Source organism: Camelus dromedarius, chromosome 7 (genome assembly GCF_036321535.1).
Source record: "Camelus dromedarius isolate mCamDro1 chromosome 7, mCamDro1.pat, whole genome shotgun sequence".
NCBI classification, from domain to species: Eukaryota; Metazoa; Chordata; class Mammalia; order Artiodactyla; family Camelidae; genus Camelus; species Camelus dromedarius.
In genome coordinates, this window is record NC_087442.1 from 60,738,004 (window position 1) to 60,756,400 (window position 18,397).

The 18,397-nt window shown below is 36.3% G+C and overlaps 1 protein-coding gene across 5 annotated transcripts in view; it reads left to right on the forward strand.

The window, feature by feature from the left end:
* The window catches only part of SGCE (sarcoglycan epsilon), a 64,688-nt gene that overhangs the window by 2,753 nt on the left and 43,538 nt on the right, over nt 1-18,397 (forward strand). For 2 of the 5 annotated variants that reach the window (XM_031454919.2, XM_031454917.2), the window contains exon 2: nt 13,140-13,247. The exons of the other annotated variants lie outside the window; for them this stretch is intronic. In XM_031454919.2, the coding sequence (XP_031310779.1) occupies nt 13,140-13,247 (108 nt within the window). The remainder of the gene's footprint in view (nt 1-13,139; nt 13,248-18,397) is intronic. 5 annotated transcript variants of the gene reach the window in all.

Genomic DNA, 18,397 nt, shown 5'->3' on the forward strand with positions numbered 1-18,397 from the left:
ATTTTGGATTTTCTTAGATATTTGTTTCTAGTGTTGACTGTTTCTTACCCGTTTTGACAAGATTTCCCACAAAGCAAAAAAGGTGCTAATGTGCATTATTTATCAGTTGTAACTGCCTATTGTATTTGAACATTTTAACCAATTTTTATGAGAATTTTCTGTGGATCTATGAAGCTGTTGATTTACCACCTGTATTTAACTTCTAGTGTAGTGGGAAAATTGTATTTCAAAACAAAGTGGTATTTTCACTTGTCAAATAATAGAGTTTCTAATTGGACACTTTTACTTATTTAAGACAAGTTACCATGTATCTATGAAGCTGTTGATTTACCTTATATATTTAGCTTAATTTCTAGGGTGGTGGGAAAATTGTCTTTTGAAACAAAGTGGAATTTCACTTGTTAAATAATAACTGGACTTTCTAGTTGGACATTTTGCCTATTTTAAATGACAATTTGCTATAGCTCTATGAACCTGCTGATTTACCACATTCATTTGACTTAACTTTTAGTATGGTAGGAAAAATTTATTTCTAAGTAAAGTAAAATTTTCAGTTGCCAAATATTAATTGGACTTAGTACTTGACCATTTTATCCATTTGTTATAAGAGTTTTGCCATAAATCTGAAAACTGTTGATTTACCTCTTATATTTAGCTTTAATTCTAGTGGAAAAATTGTATTTCTAAGCAAAGTGGAATTTTCTCTTCTCTCAGTTACTGAAAATTAGCAAGGGACGGCAACAGAGAAAACTGATGAGAGAGAAAGGTAACACATACCCAGTTTCTAGCACTGGTTTTAACTGATTAAAAAAACCATACTCCAGAGAAAATGATGAAACAGTGAAGAAACTCTGACGTGTTAAAAAATTCACAAATATTCAGAACGTCTGGAGTCGTAGTAAGTGCAGTATTTATGGGTCACATTTTCTCCAAAATAATCAGCTACTTTGTTTCTTTTTCTTTTTTACTAACTGTCCACACTTACTCTGATTCCTTTTCTTAAAACTTACCCTTACTTCAGTTCTAAGCATCAAAGTCTAAATTTTGCTGTTTATCTTATTTCCTACTCTTGGTGTGAAAAAGGACTCTAGGTGAAGAGATGATATGGGTTTCTGTGTCCATTAGAGATTCTTTTAGTCCAGAGCTTCACAGAAATATTAACACAATTTTTTTTTCTCTCGATCCTTTTCAACCTCTCCAGCAGAGACGGAGAGACAGACATGACAGAAAGATAGACAGACAGATGGACAGACAGATGGACAGAGAGACAGACATGTGCGTGCACACACATGCATAACATGAGACTTTGTGTAAACTTCAGGATCCAGTTCTCCAGTTTGCTATCTCCCTGATCTCTAGAAGTATTAAGTCAAAAGCAACAATGCAAAACATTAAAAAGTGGTTCTAAAGATCAACAAGTCTTTTCAAATGACTATTTTTCCTTCTGGGCTTTTCAGGTTGTTAGAATCAGATAGTCTCAGTGCTCTTAAAGTTATTTCACATTAACTGCTTCCAAGCAAAATTCTCTCTAAGCAAAATTCTGGTGTCTTCAATTTTTTAAACAATGTAACTATAGTAAAGACAGTATTGAATAAAAAACAATTTCCACAGTCTGACACTAGAACAAACATTTCCATTGATGTTCCTTCCCTTCTAATCTTTGTTCTGTGTGCATATATATTTTTACATGACTGTAATTTTAATACATGTAGTTTTTTTACACTTTGTTTTGAAAGATAAGTGAATCTTGCTTTCTGTGAAGCATTTGTCAAGGCTTTAGGATGCTCTTGTGTATGAGATGCTGTGTTGACTAGCAGGATTGCTTTGTGATCCTGAGGCAGGCTGAACCAGCACCCGCCAGGTGTGTGGGTTACAGGCTTTAGGTCAGGAAGTGGTCCTTGCTGAAGGATCACAAGACCTGGGTCTTCTCTGCTTCAACATTTTTATGAATAACTTGGATGTAGATCTAAGATGGTTGCTTTAAAATCCATGGATGACTTGGAAAAGGGACAACTGTTACAAATAGATGACAGAATTTAGAGTTAACAGTGTTTAAGTAGGCTGCAGTGCCAATTTAAAAGATATTTTATAGCAGTAAATGCATCATTATTCATTGATGTGTAAGGAAAGAGGTGACTTTATATGGTGGCAATTTCTGAGGAAAAAGACAGTTAATATGAACCAGCGGCATGATATGACTGTAAAAAAAAAAAAACAAATTTAGACTCCGGTAATAGTATAGTGTCCATATGTCACAAAAAATTAATAGTACCCTGCTCTAATTAACCACATCTGTAGTATTGTGTTCATTTCTGGCTGTCATATTTAAAGAGAGATATTGACAAATTAGACAACTTCCAGAACAGTCCATGGGGATGGTGAGGGGTCTGGCAAACCTGTCATAGGAGGTATCCTCAAAGGGTCTGGAAATATTTAGCTTGAAGGCTAAAAGTAGACATAAACTCTCTTCTGTTTGCTTCAGAAAGCTTCACTGGGTGAAAGGTAGAGATGGATTTTAACTTGAGACATTTCTAACTGTGCAGCTCAGCAAGGAAATCAACTTTATACCTTTACTTGGTCTATTCTTTTAAAGTATCAGGATATTCACCTTTATTGCAATGACTTTAATTTGAAGGCCATGATAACATTTTAGTGTAGGACAGCAAAGATACTTGTGATGGAAACATTTTATTTTTTTCTGATAAACTGTCCAAAAAGAATAGTCCTGTGTGTTTGTTGCAGGTTGATTTTCTTACAACTTGAAAATAGCTCACAAGAGGACAGTTTTAACACATTCTTTCCTCCCTTCTCATTCCGTTTCAAACATGAGAATCTGAGAAGTAAAGTTTTTTTTTTTTCCCCTGCAAAGTATCCTGGCTTTATCTTGCTTCCTAGAGTTGTTCCTTTCCTGGGATTTCTTGCTCGCCGAGAACAGGCTTCTCAGGCAGAGTGGCTGCAGATACTGGGGGCACCCTGGGTTCAGGAGGAGCAGACCCCCTCAGCTGCTGGTCCAGGACAGCTCAGTCCTAGGCTGCTGGAGCCTCTTACCCACAGGGGGAATGTGAGCTATTCGCCCTTCTCCAGTACCTGCCCCCCGCCCCCACTTCTATGTCCTTGTAATCCTTAGCGTTACAATTTTTAGTTTTTCAATAGAAGATAAAACCTTTCAATCAAAAGTAACTGCTGACCGTGTGCTCTTTTAACTTCTGTTCACTTCAAGTTAGGCTGGTTTCTGACTGCCTCAGTGGCACGGTCTTAGTGTCTGAAACGTGTGTTGGGGCAGATTTTTCTTTCCTCTCTCCATCTGCCTATTGATTGTTTGTTTTGATTACCGTCTCTAACTTTGAAAATGTGATTGCTCAAAATTAATTTGTGGAGTATGCACACAGAACCCCACTTCTAAGAAGTGATAACCCGTAACACATCTGACGCCACAGAAACTATTTTTATGCCTCTGACCCTTAGAAACTAAGGGGACTCTGATGAGAGATGTGAAGAAAGAAGACAATATTCTTCAATTATCTTTTTAAACCAACTTTTTCCTGCTTCATCTCCCCATATGCAGAACTTCCTCCTCCACTCATTGTTAGCTCAGAAATATGGTCATTCTAACTCTGACTGTGTGAGGTGTATTTTTAATGTTGAGCAAGTTTCTCCTCTGCTTATTTTCTCTATCTTTCATAAAAGTGTCATGCACTTTTGTGGGATTGTAATAAAGTACCGGGCTACTTGTGATGGCTGGGTTCCCAGTTGTTGAAGATGCCACAGGCATTCCTGAGCTGAGCTCATATTTCCGAGAGAGAAATGCTCAAAGATGAGCTTCTGGCTTGTCAACGATCGCTCACCTGATCTGCAGGCGGCTACTTGCAATTCCTTGAATGCAATACTTGCTCCTGTTTCTGGGTTTGAGAAGTAAATAACTCCCAATGTTTAAATTTTAAACTTCAGAAAGTTAATCTTAGGGAGTAAATAGGTAGCCTTGAAGTACGAGTTACTGGCATGCTTATTAATTGTATTCTTGAAAAAATCAACATGTTAGTAAAGCTCAAGTGTAGTTTTCTTCTTGGGTCACTATGGTAGAATTTTTGTTTTTTTGTATCCTCATCTAAGAATTCTTATGTAATAGTGGTTTAAATGTGTTTTATCACTTAAAAAGCACTCATCTTTAGCACATCTCATTTTCTACCTAATTGCCTCAGACTAATCAGATTTTTAGAAATAGCTTTTTGGCATTCTGGACCACGGGTATCGCCACGGCATATGTTGTGACATGGAAGGTAGACTTCTTTTCTAACAAATGAAGCCGTTCATTTCAAAAATGTTTAGGAGTTAGGCAACTCCGGTGTAAATTCTTTCCCATTCTTTTGCTTTTCATTCATTCATCTGGTCACCACTTTGATTATTATGGAGATTTGGAGTTCACTGTGAATTTGAAAGAAGAGACCACAGTTAATTTTCCTATAGCAGTTAAAGTGAAATATTTTAGTTCCTGATTTCTTTTGCAACAGGCATAGAAGTAAAGTTGATCTTTTTTCCTAGGATGTTTCACATGTAAAGAAGAGCGTGGTGTATTCATATGTGTATGTGTACAAACATGTTTGTGTATGCGTAGATTATGGGAAGATGTAAAGACTATTAAGACTAAATACCCTCGGCAGTGGCATTGGAGGGACGACAATAGATAATGTGAGAGAGAGCTTTTATTTTTTTACACCCTCCTGGTTACACTATTTGAATGTATTACAGTGAAAATGTATGGGTTTTATAATAAAATTAATGACAGTTTCAAGTTAATACCCATTATTACATGATTATTATGTATTTTATCTTGAACAGAATATTTTCCTGCAGTTTTCCTTCCCTAACCCAGAAGAGAAAATAATGAGCCCTAAGGATTTTTTTTTGTCTTAACAAATTGGTGTTTCTTGCTGTGCAGTAAAAATGACACTGATTTTTCTCTCCTATGAAATAGTTAATCAATGTAGCACCTTTAACATTTTATTTTCTATAGTTATATGGAGTTGATTCCGATCGAAGGCAACTGCTGCGGAAGTGGAAGCAGAACAGGTTACTGCATGTGCATATCAAAATTTTCAGTGTGCTTTATTTTTTATCTAGCCGTTTTACTTCTAGGAATTTAGCTTACAAATATACTCATTTAAATGATGAAAGGTAAAAGTATAAGGATATATGTTATAATATTAATTGTGACAGTGAAAAGCTGGAAAAAAAATAGTGGTCATCTTACTAACTAATATTTCTTTTACTCATTTATTTTTTGAGTATTGACTGGTTTTGAGTCTCCGTGTTAGATGCTGGTAAAAACACTGTCCCAGCTGTAGGGAACTTCTACGCTTGTGGTTTGACAAAGATTAATCAATTAATCACACATATGAATGTGCCCTTAATAAGTGCTACAAAACACTACTAGAATTTCTAAGTCAGGGATTTGGCCAGACCGGAGGATTAAGGAAGGCTTTTCTGCAAAGGTACTTGGATCCGAAGGATGAGTAACTATTAGTGAGGTGAAGAGGAAAGGTATATTTGAGGTAAAAGGAAGAGCTTTATAGAGGGCCTGGGGCAGGATGCCCTGGCAAATAGAGGGTGCTGGAAAGAGTCCAGTGAGGTTGGAGCCGAGAGAGAAGAGGGAGCACAATGTGAAAGGAGGCTAGATAGGAGGTCAGGGAGCAAATTTTGCAGGACCTGTTAGACTGCCTGAAAGAGTGTAATCTTCATCCTAAAACCTACGGGAAGTCTTTGGAGGGGTTTAAGCAGGACAAGATCAGATTTGCATTTCAAAAAGAGCACTTTGACTGCTTTGTGATGGAAGGATTGGAAGGGTCTGAACAGACTGCTGCAGCAGTGCCAAGGCTACTCTAGTACCCCGGAACAGAGGTGGTGACTTCCTGGGCTGGGGTCGCAATGGGGAGATGAAGCTCAGAGGGACAGTTTGAGGGGTAAACAGCAACAGGAGTGGGTCATGGATTGAATTTGGGGTGCAGGAGGAGATGTCAAGGATGATTTCTAGCTTTCCGTCATATTCATGGGGGTGACCGTTGGTGCCGTTCTCGGGATGCCGGAGGAGGACCAGACTTTATGGGAAGATCAGGAGTCCTCGTTTGGACAGGCTGAGTACGTACGAGGTGATGATAAATTATGATTGACCCACACAGTATAAAGCAAAGCATTCTTAAAATGTGATACCATATAAACATGTTCAAGATGCATGCTAAGGGAAAAAAGCGTGATCACATGTAAAGAAGAGCGTGGTGTATGTGTGTTCATATGTGTATGTGTACAAACATGTTTGTGTGCATAGAATACGGGAAGATGCAAAGACTATTAAGACTAAATACCCTCGGCGGTGGCATTGGAGGGACGACAATAGATAATGTGAGAGAGAGCTTTTATATTGTACACTCTTCTGGGGTACAATATATTTGAATGTATTACAGTGAAAATGTATGGCTTCTATAATAAAGAAAATTAATGACAGTTTCAAGTTAATACCCATTATTACATGATTATTATGTATTTTATCTGGAACAGAATTTTTTCTGCAGTTTTCCTTCCCTAACCCGGTAGCTCTTACTGCTTTGCCTTTTAATCCTTCCCCACTAGATTAAACTATTCTGCTAGATTTCACAGTCTCTGTACTATTTTGTATTCTACCTTTCACTAATTTTATTAATTTCAAAACAGTCCAACATTTTGCAGATGAAGACATTAAATTGTAATGGTGCATATAACTTCTACTTATATTATGTATCCTATTTTTTAAGGGTCCCACTGGTGCTCCTTATTCACCTAGTATTTCTGAGATAGAATACAGAGAGTACTGTTTCCAGGCAGTGAAAACCCAGTACATCCTTTAGTTGGGCTATTTGAGCAAAGGAGTAAAACTACAAAGACAAATAGATAACCTTCCCTTTTCCATGAACTATTTTTATTAAACCCATACTTCTTTTATTGGACATTTAATTTTTCCTCCAATTTTGATATGTATAATACAAAGTTGAATCTTCTGCCCATACAGTTTTTGCTTTTGTTACATGATTTCCTCAGAATAAATACCTAAGAGTTTCTGAGAGCCAGAGAGTACAAATATCAGTACGACTTGCTTCTTATTACATCTGGTTTTCCTCAAAAGGGTTAAACTGCAGCTCTTAACCAGTATGCCTGCCTTGGCCAGTGCTGGGAAAGAAGACTTGCTAAGATGTCACCTTCTCAGCCCCCTGGGAGGCCATGTGGAGTTTGGGGTGGTTGGAGCCTCTGGTGAGCAGCCTTTAGCCTTTACTTCACTCTGCCATAGAAATATCATTTTTCATTTATCTCATGACCGTGAAGAAAAAAAAAAGAGTGCTGTATTCTATAATGCCAACCGTAGTGACAGTGTTTTTTTCATTTGAACATCTATTTTCTAAAAAAATTACATTTAAAGAAATTAAAATTTCCTTCATATTAATTGAAGATTCAGTATAATAATAGCTCTATTTTTTGAGAACATCAGTATGTGGTAAGCACTCTTCTAAGGGTTTTAAGTGCATTATCTCATTTAATATTCACAGTGTCTCTATGAAGTGGGCAACATTCTGTCACTACCAAATGAGGAGACTGAGGTACAGAGACATTGAGTAACTTGCCCAGTGGACAAAAGCTTGGATTTTGAACCCCAGTAGCCTGCCTCCAGAAACTCTGATTTAAATACCACCTACTCCAATTTTTATTTCACTCTCAAGTGTAAAATCTTACCTAACTTGTGGTAAAATTATAAAATTATAATAATTTTAACATAAATAATTATTTATGTTCTACCCTGCCAGGCTCTTTTGTTTTAATGAAGTTTAGAGACTTCTTATTCTGGCATTCATGGTCATGGTTTAAAGTCTTGCTGTTACACTTCTCTCAAGAATATCTTTCCCTGACTCCCTTCCAGGTTGGGCTGGACAGTCCTCCTCAGTAAAGCCATTTTTTTTTTACCATGGGTTCCAACTAACCTTTTAGCTTTCCTCTTTTTAACAATTGTGTGTTTGTGTGTGTGTGTGTGTGTGTGTGTACATAATACATAGGACTAATTTCCATGGGTGTTGCCTCATTGCTAGCTACTTCTAATCTGGCAGTTAGAGGAAACTTATCTTTTTCTAGAAAGAAAAAGAAGTTGAAGAGAACCTACTAGTAATAATAATAATATTGACCTACTAGTAATAATAATAACACCTCAGATTACATTAGAAATACATAGTTTACAAATTGCTTTCCCATGTAACCATTTGAGGGTAGCATTGGTGAGCAGATGACAGTGACTTGCAGGCAGCCAAAAAAATGTAGAAGGCAAAGGAGCAACATAATGACATGGAGGGTGGTGAGAAGGGAAGAGATGTAGAGGACATGAGTCTTCTGTCCGGTTTATGAAAACAAAGTCTGTGTCCCCTTTGAGTAAGGTAGGAAAAGAGACAGATGAAACAGTGGACAGAGAAAGGCAACAGTTTAGTTCTAAGTTGAATGTGTTAATCAGATTAAATTTTATTTGGCGTGTCCTGCTGTTTACTTGGACAGTGATGTCAGACTAAGTTATTATTTATTATTTCTATCTCTTGACATTCCGATTAGCTCATCAGTGATCAGTCACTATTCACAGCTCTTCAACTGCTTTTATTAAATAGCAACCCCCTCCTCCCCGAATCAGCAAATTATTCAGATTTGGGAAAGAGTAATGTCTCTTCAGAGAGTGTTTGCCCCAGGCCAGATGACATGTCGTCATGCTGCTACAAGACTCTGGATGAATCATGGAATCTTAAGACAAACTTTAAGTATTGAATGGTTTCTAGGGAATTTAAGGGCATGCCAGCCACCATTGAATTAACTCAGGCTTTGACGATTTTTGAGAGGAAGCACTGAGGAACTGGTTAAATTGTATACCTTGCTATGCTAGCTAATTCTATGAATGTCGTCTTAATTTGGGCTCTGTAAACACAAGGTGCTGTTATTCTTTGCTTTTGTGGTTATGAATTAGAGCAAAACTCACATCCAGGTACAACTGTAGATAGATTATCACGAGCCCAGTGAGCACAGTGGATTTCCTTTCAAGATTTCTGAGGATGGTCCATTATCTTTGGAAAGAGTCCAAGAACCAGTCTATACAGGTTGACGTGTCTTTTTTTCACACACTAGATTTAATCTTGTAAAGTTATGTATAGAATAAATATTTTTAAAATTGAGTCAATTTTCCCATCCTAAGGAACTTTGTTCTCATATAAAAAATTCTAATGAAAATCAAACTTTAAAATACTAGCTTTTTCCAGTGAGTATTCTGCATTTGTCACTGTACAGATTACTACACATTGTACAGATTACATTGTACAGATTTTCTATACAAGAAGTTAGTTGAGTGGATCCATGATCTTGGGCACACAAACAGTTATATCCATGTTTTTTAGATTTCTTCCTCAAGATGTGGGGCTTGAATGTTTAAGCAGACACATTATCTGTGGTGTTACGTTGTGCCTTTATTGACATTGTCTGGTGAGTGGAGCCATAAAAAGTTGTCTTTTTATCTAGATTCATTCGACTGTGGTCTTCTGTGGTCAAGTAGGACTTTAGTAGGATGGATCAGTATGAAATTTAAATAAATGGATATACTCAAAGCATTGCCAACCTTAAAACAGAGCTATATATGTGGGATGTGTTTAAACTATTTTGCCCTGCTTAGTTTTTAACAATTGAGGCACCAATCAGATTTGACTTTTGAATATTGAAATTTGTCTGTAGAAGCCAACTAGACCACCCTTATATCAGATCTAGAAAGTATGAGCAATGATATGGTGGTTCTTTGGTAAGGGCGTGCAGTAGCATTAGATCTTATGCTGGGTTAGTGAGGTTCTAAAAGCCAGAGTGTAAGACATAAAATTCTGTAGACTTAAATTATTCTAGTAAATCCTTTAAATCACCCATGAAGTACAGTACATACAGTTTTGTGTTTATAACTCTGAACAATAATTCTTATGCTCAACATAGTCTGAGAACCACTGGGCTAGAATAAAGGAACAAAAGGGGTGCTGTCTGGACACTCAGACCATTCTTTCTTTATGGAAACTCCTCAGTCCGTGGTAAAGTGGAGAATTCTAAAGAATGCCTACTTGCCTGCAGGATTTACTCCATTCTGCTGTAGCATCAAGCCTCTGTAATCTTCAGACACGTGAATAGGGTGGTTTGGTTTTATAAGGATTGAACTAGACAATCTACATGAAATCACCTTTTTCAGGACCAGGCAATGTAGTGGATTTAAATGTAAATATTACTTGTCAGGTTTGCATATATACATTGTTCTTTGAAAAGTTATGGAGAAGAATTTGGCTACCTGCTTCCTGTCTTTCTAGGTTGGGATTTCCCACTGTCCAGCAGAGACTTACATATTCTTGCAGAAAGGCTGCACCAGTGGGTCTGTTGGAGGTAGGAGTGGGTGAGGTTTTCTGTCATAAGGTCTGCCCTACATTTGACACACGTGATGTGATTCAGTTGAATATCCCATATACCTTGGGTTCTGGAGGTCTTCTGTTGGTCTTCTGGAGTTCATATTTGTGTATGAGAATCACCTGATGAAACTGTATAACCCACCTATCTAGATTGTCCATTGTGGAGTCATGAATATGTGTTTTAAGTTTTTTATTATGTTTTTTTGGGGATTTGTGAATATGTGTTTTCAGAGAACTGCCTGAGTGATTCTTACATATATAATCAGAATGTTGTCTTTGGAATCCAGCATTTAGGAGAAACCTGGAGGATGGGGTATTTTGCTGTAAGAGACCAGGAACATTTTTGATCCTATGTTAGCTTAAATTATTTAGGAAATGACTACTGTATTTTCCAGCTAGAATTTAAAAGCATATAATTTCAGTTCTCAAGTGAATCAACCATTTATTAGGTGAATCATCAGTAAGACTGGTATTTTAATAGACATAAAAGTAGTATATTTAAGTTTACTTTTAAAAATTGATTACCAACCAAGTCATTTATTTGCTTGGGGTGGTAGGGCCTTTGATTTCCACTCCCAGGTATCACTGAAATGATCCTGAGGCTTTATTTGCTTGTTTATTTGTTTTTAATAACTTGGGTTCTGAATTATATTTTTTCACATTTTGGAAGGGGACTTAGTATTTCTCATAATTTAGTTTAAGTTTAGAATTTTACTCAAAATTCAGTTTGAAAAGGAAATAAGCATTTCATCTCTGATTCACTAGGGTGAGTAGCCCTTTCAACATTAAGTTTCATGTATCCCAACAAATGTTTCTGTCTTCACCTGTCCTTACTTTCTGACTCATGAAGTATTTACTTGTATATGCTTGGGCCCACTCATTGTAGTTTTTCTGGGATTGTGTCTCATCAGCTGTGCTCCTTTTCTTTATATTTAGTCTCTTTCTCTCTTCTTATGCCTTTTCCTTGGCTTATAAACCAAATCTGTTTCCCCACACTAAAATAACCAACCTTTCTCTCCACTTGCTACTCATCAGTCTGCCATATCATTTTATCTCTTTGTGTCACAATTGTGGCCAATGTTCTTGAAAGATTAACTGTACTTCTTACATCTACATCTTGACCTTTTGCTGTCTGACATATACTCTTATCACTTTATTGGAACTTCACTTTCAAGGAGTCACAGAAACTTCTCACTTTTCACATCTAACAATCTTTTCTAAGCTCTCATTCTCTTTGACCTTTTTTGCAGTAAGTGAAGATGTTGATCACACTCTCTCTTTTGACATCACTTCCACTGACATATATATATATATGAGATATATATATATATATGACATATGTATATATATATGAGACACTTTAGGCTCTGTTGTCCAACACTTCTGACTGCCATGTCTCTTATTTCTCTGCTTTGGCTATTTAAATGTATTTATTAACATGTTTTCCTGTCTTTGTTGTTCCACCCACTTTTGTGTTTTCCTTCTTGCTATATTTCAGCTCCAAGACCCAGGAAAAAACTATGTGGTATACTCTGGAGAATTTCTGGATTGAGGTGAACCCAAAGGGAGCATACCTGAAGTGGCTAGAGGAAGGGAGAATGAGATGGAGACCCAGTGTTGTAGTTAGGGAAATGGTACCCAGATATTACGCCTGGAAGGTGAAGGATCAAAAATGGGAGAGTAAGCAGTAAGATTAGTAGTTTGTGTGATGGTCAAGAATATGAATGTGTATCTTCTCCAGATCATTTTGTACCTGAGAGTCTAATGCATGCTCCCCGAAAGCATGATCTCTTTAAGGAAATGGACTGGGGCTTTGGCTTCCACAATCATTTCTCTGGGTATGAACTTCAAATCTGCATCTGAAGCCTGCCTTAGATTCTCTTATGAACCAGAGCTATATTTCCATCTTCCTTTTAGATGGTTTCATGTGGATATCCAGCTGGTACCCCAAATGTAATGTATCTAATATTAAATTTATCATCTTTCTTCTGGAATGGACTCTTTTGGGGGGTTCCTAATATATTACTGTTCTGTGTCATTCTGGATCAGAAATTCAAAGCCATTGTTGATTATTTTTTTAGCCCACATGCAGTAATTAGAAAAGTATTGTCAGTATTGTCTTGTAGCTGGCCCAACTTTTACTTTTCTTTTGCTTCAACCCCTGATTTATGGGCTGAATGATACCCTATACTCCAGAGATAGCCCCCTATTTAGTATCTCCTAACCCTAGTTCTGTTCCTTGCTGCCAGTGTAATGTTTCCAAAACTCAACTGTGAATTTAAAAGACACTGAACTTATCACATTCCTAGCTGGGGAAAATTGCTTCCCCTCTGTGTTATTGTAGCATTATATCTTCTACCATTGGGTGTATATGTTTAATTATTATAAATACACTATTTTATATTTTACATATATCTTTTTCTGTACATGAATTATCAATCCCTAAGATTGTAAGCTCCTTAGAGGGCAGGAACTGTGTCCTGTTTACCTTATATCCCCATATATTCCTTGTATTGACATGCAACAAATATTTATTGAATGTAATTAAACAGCTAGCTTGGCTGGAAGGAATCTGAACTGATCCCAGTTAATGTAGTAGGTGATCTGCGATAGTCATTTAATTTGACATTAATTTCGTTTTTTGTGCATTTGTTTTATTCTGAAAAGCTTTATTATTAAGCTGTGCTGATGGCATAAATGGAACAGTTAACTGGAAGACCAAACAGGCCAACAATTTTATTATCAGCAGAAAAATGACTGCTGGGAAGAAAGATGGTGAGTTTAGGTTGTAACTCTAACTCCCTTTGGGGGAGTCAATTAAATGTTCGCTTCCAGTATTCCTTTTGCTTTTTCAGTTGTGTGTGTGGATTTTTTGATAAGTCAATCTGAAAAAAAATCAAATTTTGTTTTCCTAATCTTCTAAAACTTCTGATCTTCCATGTTCTTAATTCATTATTTTCCAGGTGTTTTTCTTTGCTGTAGTTTTGCCTCTTTTTTTAACTAAAAAATAATTCTCGTTTTTAACCTGTCGTTGCCCTTATCCAGTCACTAGCTTGCCACTTAAAAAAATTGTCCCAGTGTGGTTATTATAACAATTTGCTTGTAATATTGAAAAACATTAAGAAGTACATTTAACATAAATCATTTAAAAACAGTTTTTACATAACCTTTGGAAAATGGTCATAAAATATTTTGGCTAATTGTGGATGATTTTTTGAATGATTTTTGTTGCAAAACCAAATTGATATGTTTTGCTATTAGATAATTAATGGCACTCATTTTCAATTGAAAGATGACCTGACCCTTGAATGATTGATTGTCCTTCTAAATTTTTCTTCCCTATCTTTAATGTGTCCATTAGCAATGTGTCAGGACCCTTGAAATAATGCATTTCATCAGGCAGAAAAAAACTTAATAACCGAAAGATTAGTTGTTTTAAAAATATCAATTATCATCATGAACTTTCACTTAATATTTCTGGATTATTTGTCTTTACAATCCCTCTTAACTGCCCCACCCCCAACGTACACAATTTTGGCTGTATGTGGTCATGAGCATTAGCAGAATAGTAACCTAATTTCTATAACTTTGAGGTAACCAAAGTGTCCATAAAAATAATAGCAGTTGAAAAATATTTTTGAAAGAACAGTAATTTGATGTGCTAAAATGGCTTCATTGCCAGATAAAACTTTCTAGGTCCCTTCTAGGAGTGATTCCTTGCTTACCTCATTTTCTTCATACATTCCTGAGTTGGAGTCACTAAATTTTTTCCAGCTAGCACCAAATTATTCGTCAGCTGGAATCTTCTGCTCCCAGATCTGTTTCACAATAGGATCAAGACCGACATCCCTTCTACTCTGCTGTCTTTGAAACAAACCCACAAACATCATTGCATTTTTAAGGAATTTTCATCACTAATATTTTTAAGAAAATGAAGTTTTATAACAATGACTTCCCAAGAAAAGAACACAAAAATTTTTGACGCACTTGTTCTAGGCTCTAAGCCCATCATTCTGTAGTCCTTTCTCAAGGTTCCTCAGATATTCTTACGAGTTCCTTCAGGAGAATCACCCCTGCCTACCTCATCTGGCTGGTTCTTTAATCAGGCTGAGGGCTTTCAGCTTCTTTGGCACATCCACTCTTCCTGTTTTCTAATCTTTCTGGTTATGGCCCCAGATGGCCCTCAGAGTTACCATCTGCAATGTACTTCTGTTCTGTCATCTCCCAAGGATTTGGGACCTGCCCTGATTCCTGCAGCCTCACATAAGATCACTAAAGACTCTTCCTCTGGACGTCACACCATTTTGCACTAAACTGCAGCCATTCTTTCCCTTTTCTTCGGTCTTCTCCTTACCTTTAGTTCCTAGACCTCTGTCCTCTTTGAGCACGTCCCTCCATTTCCTATTTGGTTTTCCATAAAGGTTCTCTCTAACCAGTGGTTAAGCCCAGTGTAGTCATCTACTATGGTGCTGTTCTTAGTGAAATGCACAGCTCCAAGTCTTTAACAGCTTTCTCTAGGCTCTCCAAGAGACACTTGTCTCTCCCTAGTTCAGATTCCCACTGGACCTCAAAGTGATTTTCTCCTTGGATCCTGAGCAATACATATAGCTCTCAAAATAGAAATGATCAGTAATACATCTTGAATCTACTGAGGTAATCATTTCAGGTTACCATGTTCTCTTGTTGCCTCAGTTTCTCTTGAACTCATCCTTTGGCTTCTTTTCCCTGCCTGGTCTCCTCATCCAATTTAAATCCTATCATTATAGTTCTGCATTATTAAAATATCTCATACAGAGTGATACATTTCATCAACTGTATGAAGAGAATTGTTTCTAGTGGCTTATATAGCAAGGCCATTTAAAATGCTATCTTAGATATTAAATGTTTTTTGAAATATTCTTGGCCATGAATCTCAGTCTTCTCTTTTCAATAATTTCAAAAGAGCACAAAATATTTTAAGAGCATTTCTATAGTAAAATAACTTTAGCGGTTGTATTTTTTGTGTAACTTTCTTTTAAAATAATATTCTAGTTTTTAACTTTAGCAGTGAGATGGTGTCTCTTCTAGAAATGGTATTTTGAGGAATTTTGAATCTTTCAGATCAACACATTTGGCATCATTCTACCTCAACATGCGTTAAGTGATTGCAAAAATCATAAAGAGCAGGCTAAATATGCATTCCCTTCTCTTTTTACTCAGGTAAAAGTAGAAGAACTTAAAATTTACCCCTGGAATAATTTAAATAGAAAAAGAATAAGCTTTCATATTATTTATTTATATACTTCACTTAGATAAACATCCTCAAATTCTCCTTTCTTACTTAAGACAACTCATGTTCTAAAATGGGTCAGCCTTAGGTCTACTGATAAGCTTTCATTGTTTTTTTTTTTTTTTTCTGAGAAACAAAGAGAAAGTATAAATGATTGTGACCAGATTTCCTAATTATTTTCAACTTCAATTCTCTTCTGCCGTCTCAAAGGAGGCTTTTTCTTAGCTTACTGATGGTCAAGGGACTGCATAGATCGAAGACAGAAATGTCTCTCTAGATGATTTCCTTTCCTCTGTTGTTGGAGGTGAGCAGGAAGTGCCCATAGGGCTGAAAATATGTATTCTTCTTGGCCTCTGAAAGGTCGCAAAGTCAGGAGGAAGGATCATAGAGTTCCAGGACTTCAAAAAGACTATCTACCAGAGCTGTGAGTTTCTTCTCCTAGACTCTGGCTATGAAGGCTGAAATATCTCCTTCTAAGCTTTGGGTTTGTTTCTTTCTTTAAAGAAACTTCAGGTTGGTTTCTTTCTTGACATCATGATTGTTAACTCACTTCTTCCAGTTGTGTAGTATAATTAAGATAACCTCATGAAATAATAAGATTATCTAGTCAAGCTCTGGTTCATGGTAAAACAAGAGAGATAATTAAGAAAGTTATGGAGTTATGCAACATAATGTGTTTACTATAGTGGATTATAATAAAATAATGGACAACCATCAAATACATAACCTCAATCAACAAAATACATGACTATCCTCGCTTAAAGTCCTAGCTCTTCCACTTGCTAGTCCTGTAGGTTCACTTAGTCTCTCTTGGTTCAATTTTGTTATCTATAAAACAAAGGACTGAACCCTCCAGGAAAACAAATGCATGCCAACTTGGATTGGTATTATCTGTCAGGAATCCTGAGTTGAGTAGATTGCTGAGGCCATATCCAAGCAGGAAGTAATGCAATGATCTGTCTCTTAGAGAAACTTTCTTGGCATGCCCCGACAGGATGGCATCTAAAGCCGTTTTCAATTGCAGAGTTCTGTGAGACCAATTGATTACCAATAGACAATGGTTTGCAACCACTTTCCAACTGACATTTAAGAAAAAAACAAAACAAAACAAACACGTGATCATTCTATGGAAAATCACGATATTTACCTTCACTTTAGAAAAATGGTTTTAGTAAGTGGCTTTAGTTGGGGGGGGAATCTCATGAAGAAGCCTTTCTGCTTTTTGTAGAAAAAGATCCAAGTAGTGGCTTTTCTTTTACCTCATGTAAAGAAAAGTGGTCCTATCTCTTAGAGGAATGAAGTTTTAAAAGGCAATTTAATGCTTTCCCTGGGATGAATTCTACAGCCCTGGTGTGGACTGTCTGTGACTGAAATAAAAACAATAGCTGACCTTGCTAAATGAATGGCCCTCAGTACTTTGATGTTGAGTAAACTCGAGGGTGAAGGGCAGACTGCTGAGAAAAGCTTTTGATTCTAAGCCAAGATTTATAAACCTGAATTGATAAAAAGATAAATCTTAATGAGGAAAAAAAAATCCAACACAGGTTCTATACCTGGCTGGATATTGATGTCTCAAAATATTTTTCTATAGCCATTATCTGGTTTAGTAATTAAATTTCAATTAGACTACAGAAGTAACACATTGAAAAATAAATTAGGAAGGAAACCATAAATATATCAGGCTCTGAAAACCCTGAAATGGGTTCTCTTGATGCAGAGGTAGCAAATGGGATTTATCTCTTGTAATCAATTCTGATGAATCGGTAGCAGATTCTTGGAGTGTTCTATATGCAGAGGCTCCGAGACTCATAATGAGTTTTTAGCTGTTAAAACTATAAAAGAAAAGACAAGTCTTATTTTTCCTGTCAGTACTAACAATTTTTAATGATCAGAGATAATCACATAGTAAAATACATTTTCAGCAATTGTATTTTTTGTGTAACTTTCTTTTTAATAATAGTTCAGTTCTTAACTTTAGCAGAGGGATGATGTCTCTTCTGTAAGTAGGATGTTAAGGAGTGGGGATATCTAGTTGCTTAGGCCAAAGTTTGTTTTAAAAGCTGTACCAGGTAAGTGGCTATTCAGTATTATCTTTATATCTTAAACATATTTAAAAGTCTACTTCATCATTCTTATCCAAAATTTTTTTCAGATAATACTTATTAAGGCAGTACTATGAACATTTGGGAAATACACACTATCTTATTTAAGTAATTTGCACTCATTTCAAGCACCGTTGTCACATTTCCCAATGCGTAGCTTACGTCTTAAAACTCTGAACATGAGAGGCAAATTAACAAAATTGAAATGCTTTTAGAAATAGGCTTCAATTTCTTATTAATGAATTACTTATTTTAGTGTGTTTATTCTTAGGCTGATATAGCTATTGCTGAGGGTAGTAGATCTCTTAATCCATAGATCTCTTTGTTTAAATTATGCAGTATATTTCCCATACATGAAATATGTTAGAAATTGTTTTACACAACACATTAAATCTATTCATTTTGATTTGACAATACATATAACATATGGGTTAAATTAATAAGACTTTCCATGGTACACTTATTTATTTCTGAATGTGTTTCATACACAGCTTATGCTGCCATCTCCTCAAGTAACGGCTGTCTCCCAGTTATAGTAAGATCATTGTTTCAGA